Source organism: Manacus vitellinus, unplaced genomic scaffold, assembly GCF_001715985.3.
Source record: "Manacus vitellinus isolate BGI_N305 unplaced genomic scaffold, ASM171598v3 scaffold_53_pilon, whole genome shotgun sequence".
NCBI lineage: Eukaryota > Metazoa > Chordata > Aves > Passeriformes > Pipridae > Manacus > Manacus vitellinus.
The window spans coordinates 2454294-2465562 of NW_021940637.1; the positions used below are offsets into that span (position 1 = coordinate 2454294).

Below are 11269 nucleotides of genomic sequence, written 5' to 3' on the forward strand. Positions count from 1 at the left end.
AAGGCTCCGTTGTCTCGTGTTCTTTGTGGGTAATGAGGAGGGGGCGACACACATTCACACGCGGAAGGGCAGCGAAGTTCTTTACAAAGGAGCCTGAAAACCGCAATCCCCGCTTCGTATGGCTCCAGCGCTGGAGGGCCGCCAGCAGCTCCAGAAGAACAGAAGCACCAAACAACGCTGCTTTTGTCCCGGGTTTGTTAGTTAATCTCGGGACGCCTCTGTAACAGCCATTAGTCAGAGAGGGAGCCGGAGCAGGGGTGATGTGCTGCCCGGGCAGCCCCTTCCCCTCCCGCAGGCGGCTCCCGGGGGCCTGGGGCGGCCCTAAAGGCGCTTTCCCGAGACAGGCCCTTGTCCGAGTCCCTCCGCCTGCCCTGGGCACGACTCCGGCGCCCACACCGTGTCCAGTGGGGCAGCAGCGGTGCTTTCCCTCCTCCTCCTTCTCCTCCTCCTCCTCCTCTCCCCGTGTGAGAGCGGCAGGCGTGGCCGCGGGCCCGGCACCCCCTTCCCTGCCCTCCCTCGGGCAGCCCCTCCGCTCCCGTCCCTCCTCCCCGGGTGGGAGGTGCCCGGTGCCTGTAGAAAAGGGCCGGCTCGGGGCGGGCGGGAGGTGTTGGCGGCTGCCGGAGGTGCCCGAGCGCGGCGAGCAGCGAGCCGGGGGTGCTGCCCGGAGCGGGGGCTCGCACTGCACCAGGTACGTGCTGTGCTCGGGGAGAGGCGCGGGGGCACTGCCGGGGAGGGACGTCTGCCCCGGTGGAGAGTCGGTGCTGTTCTCTCTCTTTAGCGGTTTGGTTCTGTCCTTGTGCCGTTTGACCTGGCCAGGAGTGGTGCGCTGGGCAGGGGCTGTTTGGAACCCGTGGGTTCAATAGGCTTGTGCCAGTCCTGCCTTGAATGGCGCCCTCGGTGTCTTGCTCGCCTGGCCGTGCCCTGTAGTCTGTCCAAGAAGAATGTTCACGTACTTTTTCGCCTCTGTGTGTCTGCAGGTGGATTTGTCCATCGGGCTTTTCCCCTTTGAGGACCTCCTGCTCAACTACAGCAATGTGGTTCCTGGAAAAGATCAGAGCATCACATGAAAGTGGAAATCTCCCCAGCTCTTCCTTCCTGGGACTGCCACATGGCCAAAACCTGTCAGAAAAACCCCGACTGGGGGCTGCTGCTTTTCCAAACGTGCTCACCCCCGACAAAATCCCCGAATTCTGCATTCCCCCCAGGCTGACCAGCTCTGGCTCCATTAAGGGCACTGGCTCCCACCAGAATCACAGTTCAGTGGATGCAGCTTTTACCTCTGCCAATAGCCCCAGCTCTTTGCCACACCTCATCCAGGTGGAAAGTGTTGAAGAGGAAATGACAGCCCTGGAGGACGAAAGCACCAACTCGGACCCCCAGTCCCAAGCAGCGCTTTCCTTGCCCCACTTTCCCAGAGCCCCCACTTCCTATGGCTTCTACACTTTGCTGGAGAGCCCCCACACCAGGAGGAAGGAGTCCATCTTCCACGGTGACCCCCGCGGTGCCCTGCCCAGCCTGGTGCTGCCTCGGTCCAGAGCCAACACCTTCAGTGGCAAGGGCAGTACCTCTAATCCCATTGCCATCAGCTTCTCCTCGGTGAGGCTGCCTCCCAAGCAGCTCTCTCTGCACAGGCAGGGTGCCTGTGACAGCGACACTGCCTCCTCCAGCGAATCCTCTCCTTTCAGCTCTCCTCTTCTGAGCAGGTCCCCTCCCAGACCCTGCTCCCTGACCAAAGCACAGAGTCAGGAGGGGTTGCTCTGCCGAGCACTGAAAGCCAAGAGCAAATCCAGCGTGGCCAGGAACAATTCCCTCTCTACGGAGGAGAGCAGCTCCACCGATAACAGCCCCAGCGCCATCAGGAGGGCCTCGGAGGGGCTGCTCGCCACGCGGGCCTTCAGCACGTCCTGCTCTCCCCTCTTTCCTCTGGACCTGCCCCGCAGTCGGGAGAGGCTGGTGGGAGAGAGCACGGTGGTGATGGACAAGGGGGGGCTGCTGAGGCTGTCGGCCGAGTACTGCTCCGAGAACCAGCGGCTGCGCATCCGCCTCATCAGCGCCGAGGGCCTGTACGAGGACTGCGTGGAGCCCAAACACATCAACTGCTGCATCTCCTTCTCCCTGGTGCCAGGGAAAACACAGAAGCAGAGAAGCACTGTTATAAAGAGGAGCAGAAATCCCATCTTCAACGAGGACTTCTTTTTTGATGGCATTGCAGAGGAAGAGCTGCACAGCCTCTCCATGAGGATGAAAGCCACGAATAAAGGGTGCAGTATGAGAAGGGACTACACCTTGGGAGAACAGCAGCTGCCTTTAATGAGTATGTTGTCAGTGTAAGGCTTCAAATATTGAAACGGAAATTGTCTTCTGAAAATTTTCTACTAAATAAAGTTTTGGGTTGAGTTTACATTGGTTTTTTTCCTAAGTAAAAAGCACTGCCTTGCTTGGTGTTACCATCATGCTCTTGTGCCTTGTTGTGCTGCTTAACACTTCGAACTCTGTCAGGTATTTGGCATTGAAAGGTGGCTGTGGAGCAGACCTGCCTGGAGAGTAGGACAGGAGGGCAGGGCCTTTAGGATCAAGGATTAGGCAGTTATCACGTCGAGGCTGTTCTTGTTTATGGCTTTCAGGCTGTGGAAGTGTTTTTCACCCATCCTGGTCCCTAAGCAGGAATGAAGTGTGTGCACACAACATCTGTTCAATGGACCTTCTGTCAGCACTCACATTTACACAAACTAATGTTGTAATGAGCCCTGTATTTGTGGAGGGGGGGGAGAGGGAGAGAGAGTTTGGGAATCAGCTCTTCTACAGCCGGGGTGGAGGATTTGGATTCCCAAAGCCTGTGTAAGTTTGTGTTGAGGATAACAAGCTCAGCTTCTGAGCAGCAGGTAGAAGCCACTGCAGGCAGGGCTCTTTCTTTATACAGACCTACACTATCAACACTGAACAGGCTCCTGCCAGGTGATTGCTGCAGCAGCTTGACATCTTCATTTACCTTGGCTTTCCATGGTTGATTTCCCAGCCCTCAGAATGAAGTTGCCAGGTAATTTTGGTCAGGAATGTACCCTAGAGCTATAACCCTCAGCAATTCAGCTATTGAATCCTTTCTGAAGCTGGAGCAGATAAGATATCAGTAGGCAAGGGCAAAGGACACTTTGGGATCTCTGCACTGAATTCATGCTGCAGCTGATGACTTGATGCCTACCTTGCCTAAGTCATTGTCATACAGTTGGCACAGAACCAGGAGAAGCACAAAGGAGAGACCACCTTCCTTTTCTTTTTCCTCTTTTTTTTTTTTTAATTTTTTTTTCCTCTCTTGAGGTGGACTGAAGGCAGGGTAAAACAGATAAACCAGTAAAAAAAACTAGAGGAGACAGAAACTCTGTCTTGAAAGCCCAGGCCTGTTGCTGCCTCCCTCGATTAAGTTGCAGGTTCATTATGTGGAGGTAGATAAGCCTTAATGGAGGAGCAATCCACACAGGCACAGAAAAGAAAAGCTTTCTTTTGTGTTCCCTGTGAGGCTGTAGAAACAAAGCCTTGCTTGTGCCCAAACATACAGCTTGAGAGCTCTTTCCCAAGGATTCTAGCAGAGTCTCCCTCTGGCCTACTCTGGTAAGAGTCTAATTGCCTGCCATCATGGGACTGTTTATGGGGAGATTCTGGTGTTCCTTGCCCAATTCTGCTTCAGACCAAAGAACCTCAGGAAGGATATTTTCACTCTGATAGCAGAAAAAGCCCAAAGAGTGTTAACCATGACTATGAGTGCTCAGAAATGCCACTGCTAATCTTTGATCCAGCTCATGTGAGGTGCTTCTAAAACCAGAATCCTGGTGCTGGCACACTGAGCAGATGGAGATGCTCCACTGTCACCTGCATTCCTGAGTCCAGGCAAACTGACTGTAAGGGATAAACTACAGGAAGTGGGGGAAGTGAAATTAAGAAATGTGACTTCAAGGGAGAATCAGTAATGCTGCAAAAAATGAAGCCTCTTCAGCTGGTCGTTGCATGGGGGCTGCCAAAGGAAGGCAGAGGCTCCCCCTTCAGGCTTGTCGCTCGTCCACCAGCACATTTTTAGTTCTGGGGCTTAGGGTCTCCACAGAGAAGAGGGGGGGCTGAGATGATCCAGAAGGGAATGGTGACATGCATCAGAGGATCACAAGCAGTCACAGCGTGGTGGGTGTCTCTCTGTCCTGCACTATGTGCCATGTCAGTGCTGCACTGCAGGGGCACAGGGTGAGGGAATGTTCAGCTGGGAAGGGGCCTCTGGATGTTGTAAATGGAATTAATTTGTTCTTGTCACTGGACACTGCAGAGTAGAGCCTGGCTCCATCCTCTTCACTCCCTCCCAACACATATTCATACATGTCAACGAGATCTCCTCTGAGCCTTCTCTTCTGCAGAGCAGTGGCCGTGCTGGAGTCACTGCCACCAGAGAAATGTGCTTCTGAAGCCTTGTCCTGCAGCTGGCAGGGAAGGAGGGAAGTCCTTGAAGAAAGTCCTCCCTTCCCATCATAGGAAAGTAAGTTTCCAGCTGGGCTTATCTATCAGGCACTTAAAGAGGTGAAGGCTATATCTTAGGTTGGTTGAAAGGAAACTGAGCTGGTTTTAAGGCTCTTTAAGCAATGACTTATTTCTGAGAGGTTTGATGACAGGCCTGCAAGTTAGAGGGTGACAGAAAGCAAAGCAGTAGAAGACTTGCAGACCCAATTCAAAGGCAGAGTTTAAGCCTGGGAAGGACTGATAGACTTTGCCTATGTTTCTCTGGTGAATAATTTAAATTCAGGTTTTTCTTGATAATTTTCTTCTTTCACGTAAGAACTTTGAATGAAGTACCTGTTTAGTACATTAGTCAGACTCAGGACTAGGTCTGTCTGTACCACTATATGAAAAACAGTTTTGGTGGGGTCCCACCCCACTTTAGTGTGTCTTTTTACACGTTGGGTTATTTGATCCCGTTTGAGCTTTGGGTTGTTGCTTATCAGGTGTTGTTCTCACTAACAGTGCAAAGCCATGATGCAGTTTGAACACTTCCATTTGCTTGGCTGTTGGAGGGCACAGGGCTTGTTTTGCTGAGCTCTGAGAGGTGAGCTGAGCTGTAAGTGGGGAACTCCTGCAGTGCTGCCTGTGCTGCAGCTGCTCCCGTGAGCGTCAGCCTCGCTGGGGCAATTACGTAAAACACCTGCATAAGCAAACAACAGCAACTGGATACTCCAGCCTGGAAAAACTCATGATGCCTCGATGCTTTCGGATTAGAGTCAACAGCAAGAAGAAAATCCATCCCCTGGCATTGGCAAACGGCCCCTCAGAGTTAAGAAATACCATCTGCAGAAGTTTTCTCAACTTCTAAAATACCATGAAAATGTGGGAGTGTAAATGACTCTCTCAAGCCAAGCTCCTGTTTTGGGGTAGCAATCAGCTGCGTTCAGTGGTGCTCACAGGTTGGAAGATCACATCTTAATTTAAATTTAAATAAAACCCCAGACAGTTGTTTGAGAAAAAATAAGGTCTTTGTGCCAAGATCCTGGACTCACGTTTTGCTAAGCAAATATTATTTGTTTCAGCTGCTCTGGAAGTACTACTTGTGCTGGCCTTTTCAAACCCAGCCTCTTCCATTCTGGAAAAGAAATGTTACTGCAAAGCAAGTATTGTGTTTTTCTTTCCAGAAATCCCCTCAGGTTGTCTCCAGTACAGTTGGTGTTGCGACACGCTGAGGTACGGGAGGGGAAGATGCAATTCCTGTAACTGCTGCTTTTCAGGTGAGGTTCAGAAATAATACCACAGGAAGCAAATAGCTGTGACCTAAAAAGCCTGACAGGACAGACCTGTAGACTGGGGATTAGGCAGCATAGTGTCTGCAGTATCGAATTCTATTGATTGCACCACTTTTTCTGAGCTGCTCCCATTTCTCAGGCTGGCTCTGAGAGGCACTGCTGGACACAGCACATGCTGCTTCCAAGTGCTTCCTCCAAGGGGGCTTTTCAGAAAGGGAACTTCTGCTCCTGGGGCTTGGCTTTTCAGTCAGCCACAGTGACTGTGGTGAAAGACTGAACATATGAGGGGGCCTCACGGGCAAAAATGCTTCTATTTTTTCAGTCTAGCCAGTGACTGCTGTGGGTAACTCTGAGTTTCCTTGGAGAACTGAGGAAAGAACAATTAGATGAATGTATAAATCTGCAAAAAAGCCTGTCTGTGGGTTGCCAAGCTGGGGAAGTTGTCCTGGAGAGGTCTGTGTAAATTGGATTGTGTAGAAGGACCTCTTGCAGGATCCCAGGGAGGCCGTGCCTCAGAGCCTGTGCTCGCCGGGCCATCCCATCTCTCCAGCAGCTTCAGGGATGGGCACTTGTCCTGTGTCCACCTGAGGGATCCAGAGCTTGCAGAGGTGGCTGAACTCTGGGGCCACGATCTTTGGCCGGGGTAGGAGAGGAAATGAGTCATATCTATCGATAGCTTTTGGCAGCAGGATGTTTGATTAAAACAAACAGTGGCCCTACGCTCCCCAAAGGAATGGTGTAATTAGGGCCTATCAATTACTGTGTGCCCCAACAGAACAATGCAGGGGAGATTGATCTGCATTTTGAAATGAGGTGGCATTTCAGTATAGACCTAATGCTGCTGACTGAAATGTACTCTAATGTCATTATTAGTAGTCTTAGAAGAAAAGATAAAATGATGCCGAACAATGTGTCCTCACAGCAGAGATAAAACAAAGTTTATTGTTGCAGAGTGTCTGTGAAGGAAACTACTTTGCATCAAGGTGATGGATGTAGAACAGAGGTGCAGATGCCCCAGAGCAGGCCCAGCCTGGGCTGGGCACAGTGTTCATGCTGCCTGCAGGGTGGGGAGAGGGGCACACTCTTCTCTGGGTAACAGCCCATCGTGCCTCCACTGGGATTGGTAAGTGAGACGTGTTTTATGCTGCTGGTTCTTTGCATTTGAGGAGTCCTTATGAGAGGAAAAGAGCTTCCAGTAGTTCTTTGTTCCTGTCAGGAACAGAAATGGCTACAGCCCAGGTTCCTGGTGGTATATGGCAACTGAGGGGAGGTACTGGGAACTGAGCACAGTCAGAGAGGAGAGGATGGGTCCAACAAACAGGAGTGAAGAGAATTAACAGCCAAAGGTGACCCCACAGCTCTGTCTTCTGATTTTGTTATTCCTTCTGCTGTTACTTTTCTATTTCTGGCTACAAATGTTCTGATGATGCAAAATTAGCTACCCTGAGTGGTACAGTGAGACCCTGACCTTGTCAAGCATTGCATGTACCAGACAGGAAAGCACTGAACACGTTTTTCCAGCTTGCTCTGTTCTGTTCAATCTTAATGATTTTTCTACTTGCATTGCTCAGCCTCTCCAGTGGCTCCATGCAGGAAGCATTTAAAGTAGCACAAGGTGAAAGAAAGTATCTGAAAAACCTTAGGGTTGCTTGTTTTTAGTGGGAGGACCAGCCAAAGTTCTGGGTGTTCATGACTTGCTGTGGTGAGGAAGGACACACACAGAAGCAAGTCACAGCCTGTTTAGACTGTTGCTGTGAATTACAGGAGGTCACACAGGTTTTATTTTCCAAGGCTTGCATCCTTCCATGCTGTGGGTTCCTGTGGCTGTGTCTCACCATGTCCCTCAGCTGCCTGTAGGGAAGAGCTCTTCCCTGTCTGGACATCACGGCTGAGAAAGACACTGGGAAAAGCTCTCGGGGAAGAGGCCTGTGCTAAAGGTGCTCATTTGCTCATGTGCAGAGGCAAAGGATGAGATGACATAGCTTAGATCAGCATTGCATGAATATTCATGACTATTTCTATCATCCCTTTACGAAAGTGCACAGGTCCAGAAGGTGAAACCACTTAACACCAATCTTTGTCCTGTTTTTGGTGGGGTGGGGTTTTTTTTTGTCAAATCTTCCTGTGCTAACCATTGGCTGTTTCCAGTGAGCAATAAACGTGAACTTACCATACCAACAAATATCACAGCAGTAACAGATGTCTTGAAATGCCAGAGCCAACCTAAGTTTGTCTTTGAGGTTTCTGTGGTTTCACAAGATTATTTAATTTAGGTAATTGTGACTCTAGAAAACACCCTGTCCACTTCAGAGTCCCTGAATAGTTGGTGCTGGCAGGGACCCAGAGATCACCTTGTCTGACCTCTTCCCAAAGCAGGGGCAGCTCCAGCTGCTCAGGACCATGGTCAGCTCGACTTTCAGTATCTTCAAAGGGTAGAATTTCCCCTATCTTTGCTTCCTCAGATCACACTTCCCTTTTCCTTTGATTCACTTTCACCTTCTAACACAGGAGATGATTTTTCCGTGCTTTGCTCATATGTTTTGCTAATACCAGAAGTGTATATAGGATGAGATGTCTCACCCATTTTGGCTTTTTTTAGAAGTACCATAAATATCTGTAGTCTGATCCTCCATGGAAAGGGAATCTCAGAAGAATGTCATGACTGCCACATTAAAAACTTGTAATGCTCATGTGAGGTGTAATGTCATCAGTACAAAATGCAAGTGTTGGAAAACTAAGCAAGACTTAAAACCTGAAAAGCCTTACATATTTACTGGTAAGAAAAACTGCAATATTGTGAGAAAGGTCTTAAACCAGCAGCACCCTGAGCCCCCAGAAAGGAACAGTATAGTATATTTATTACTAGATACTCAAATACTCTTGCTTATCTCTTAGGAAACTAAGGCCCTGATCATAAAGATACATTCCTAGAAGGACTGGAATATTTGGGGCTTCTGTGTCTAAGCTTAAAACAGTGTCTGAAAACTAACTGAATGATAACTGGTGTGCAGAGCATCTGCAGCTGGGCTTGGGATGGTTTCACGAGTTTGACAACTGAACTGGTGGACATGAGTAGCAATTCCTCTGGCACCTGAACTGAGTAGGTTTTATTATTCAAACTACTGAAGCTGAGTAGGGAACATATTTGTAGGAGTAGTTTCTGACAGCTCCCCTGTTTAGAACTCTTGTCACTTGTTACCTACTCAGGAGCAGAGCTTTGGGCAGCACAGAGCACTGACCTGCACAGAACTGAGCAGGTCATGCAGACTGCTCCATGGACTGTTTTCCATGGTGTGTTATCTCTGGGATTAGGAGTTCTCACGTGCAGACCCTGAATAAATCTGAGGGCTGGCTGATGTACCACAGCCTTTGGTACTGAAGCTGTCCCCCCTGGGCTCTCCAGCCCCCCCTGGGAGGGCCACAGCACCCAATGTCTGGTGCTTTGGGGTTCCTTTTGGTTTGGTTTTTTCCCTGCTGAGCCACTTGCTGCCCGAGCAGGGAGCTGCTCCTGCCACAGGCACGTGTCTACCTGGGCTCTGCCTTCAGGAGCTCTGAACTGTTCCCAGATCCAGAGCCTGAGCACTCATCTTTGATGCTACAGCTTCTTTTGTGTTTTAGTTGCACAGATAAAAGAGGTGGATTGTTCCTGCTGGATCCTCTGAACCCCAGCAGCTCCAAGGCTGGCAGCTCCTGCTTGAGGTCTGCTGATGAACATAATTTGGCAGGGCTGAAGGGCTGCCTTTTGATAACTTACCAGTGCACACCATGGGATTCAGGCAGGATCCCTCTCTCTGCTCATTACACTTGCATTGACAAGAGTTTTGACTGCACAGGCTGCAGGACTAAAGGATGTTGAGTCAAAGGATGAAAAGATTTGCAGTGTGTGATAAAAGCATACCATAGTTAACATGGGATATATAAAAAATAATTAAGCCATGTCTCATCTGCATTTAGAAACCAGTGCTGTCTGAATAGAATATAACCAGTTCCAAAGCAAGAAAGAATATAAAAATGCTGATGTATAAAAAGAATGGAATGAGGAGTTGGATTTTTTTTTTTAATATAAAGCAGTCAAAACTGACTGTCCTTTGAAAGGCTGAGGGGTGTAAATCCCTTTTATTTCATCTCTTTTCCTTATTTTCTTTATTCCATTATAGCAGAGAATGAAGAGTTCTCCTTGTAACCATGGTGCTGTTCATGGTTCTTGTTATTGAATTTAATTTGCACTAAGGCCTTAAGAAACAACTTAGAGAAAAGTCTTAATTTTGAGCTCTTCTGCAGCTGGAGCCTGTTAAATAGGACAGTATGTTTTATGTTTCATTTGAGGGTTCTGTAATCAGGTTCTTGCCTGTCAAATGCAAGAACAGAAAAGTCATTGCTGGTTTTTGGCTTTTTGGTTTCTTTTCTTCAGCACTTTCTCAGTTCAGTTTCTTTCTTAAGGTAATTGCAGATGCACAGCCCTGACTGAGAGCAGTTTAGAAGTGAAGACAGGAGTTGTTTAATGTTTTTCTGAAGAGTGACCCTGAACTCTCCTTACAAAGCAATTTACTAGATAAACATATATTATTTCACTCATGTGATACAATGAAGTCTGAAGGGGAGCTTTTGCCCAGGATACAACAGAAGAGAAAATTCTTACTTACCATGGTCTGGAATACACCAGGCCTAGAGCCATCACCACGGTCACCTCAAGTTGACATCTCTGTATCTAGACTTAAGTGGATAAATCCAGGTGAGTAACCTGAAAATGATCCTATTTTCATCTCTCATCTTGTACAGATTATGAGGAATAAGAAAAAGTGAAAGTAGCAAGTATGTGCCATAGTTGTCCCCCCAAAAATGTGGATGTAATAACAGCAACAACAGAAATCTGGGTGTATTATTGAAGAGAGAGTTGGACCCTGAAACAAAACATGAAATATCTCCAAGTAAAATAGTGAGAATTTTATAAAACAGCTGACAAGAAAAAGATCATATTTTAGTGAATACATCACAAGGAAAACTGGGGATCAGCTCCAGTTTAATTCATATTTAATGACAGGAAAGTTCTGGGCTCTGCAAAGCTACTGAATTGTCACCTACATGTCTCACACTGACTGATGTTGAAAATGTGGTAATAATTCTCTGATTTGGGAAGAGCTGGCAACACTTGGCTTGTTAGTGGTGCTCTTACACACTGAGTAGTGGTAGGTGCTTGTCATATGTCATCTCTCTCTCTCTGTCTCTCTCTCTCTCTCTATATATCTTGTTAGCTGTATATTTGTGGTTAAACTAACACAGGCCTGTGCTGTCAGAATGTCTGCAAACTACAAAAGAAGGAGAGGTAATAGGATGTCAAAGGAAAGGAATGATCCAGCACATCACACAGAACTTTAGTTCTAGAGGTTTCTTCTACACCACCTTCACTTCAACGTCACAGAAATACAAACATTAACAAAACCCACTGACTGAGCAGCACTAGCTCAGGTATATGAAGCAGAAAACATTTAATGAGGAAACTGCTA

At 48.1% G+C, this 11269-nt stretch overlaps 1 protein-coding gene across 1 annotated transcript; it reads left to right on the forward strand.

Moving 5' to 3' along the window:
* Positions 1-647: 647 nt before the first annotated feature.
* LOC103767658 (C2 calcium-dependent domain-containing protein 4C) lies at positions 648-2401 on the forward strand. Its single transcript, XM_018081443.2, has 2 exons — positions 648-688; positions 978-2401. Exon 2 carries the CDS (start codon positions 1033-1035, stop codon positions 2329-2331), a length of 1299 nt encoding a protein of 432 aa, XP_017936932.1. The 5' UTR covers positions 648-688; positions 978-1032; the 3' UTR covers positions 2332-2401.
* The last annotated feature ends 8868 nt before the right edge of the window (positions 2402-11269 follow it).

What these genes read in the sequence shown, in the direction of transcription:
- LOC103767658 (XM_018081443.2), top strand. Translation starts at nt 1,033, where the DNA reads ATGTGGTTCCTGGAAAAGATCAGAGCATCACATGAAAGTGGAAATCTC.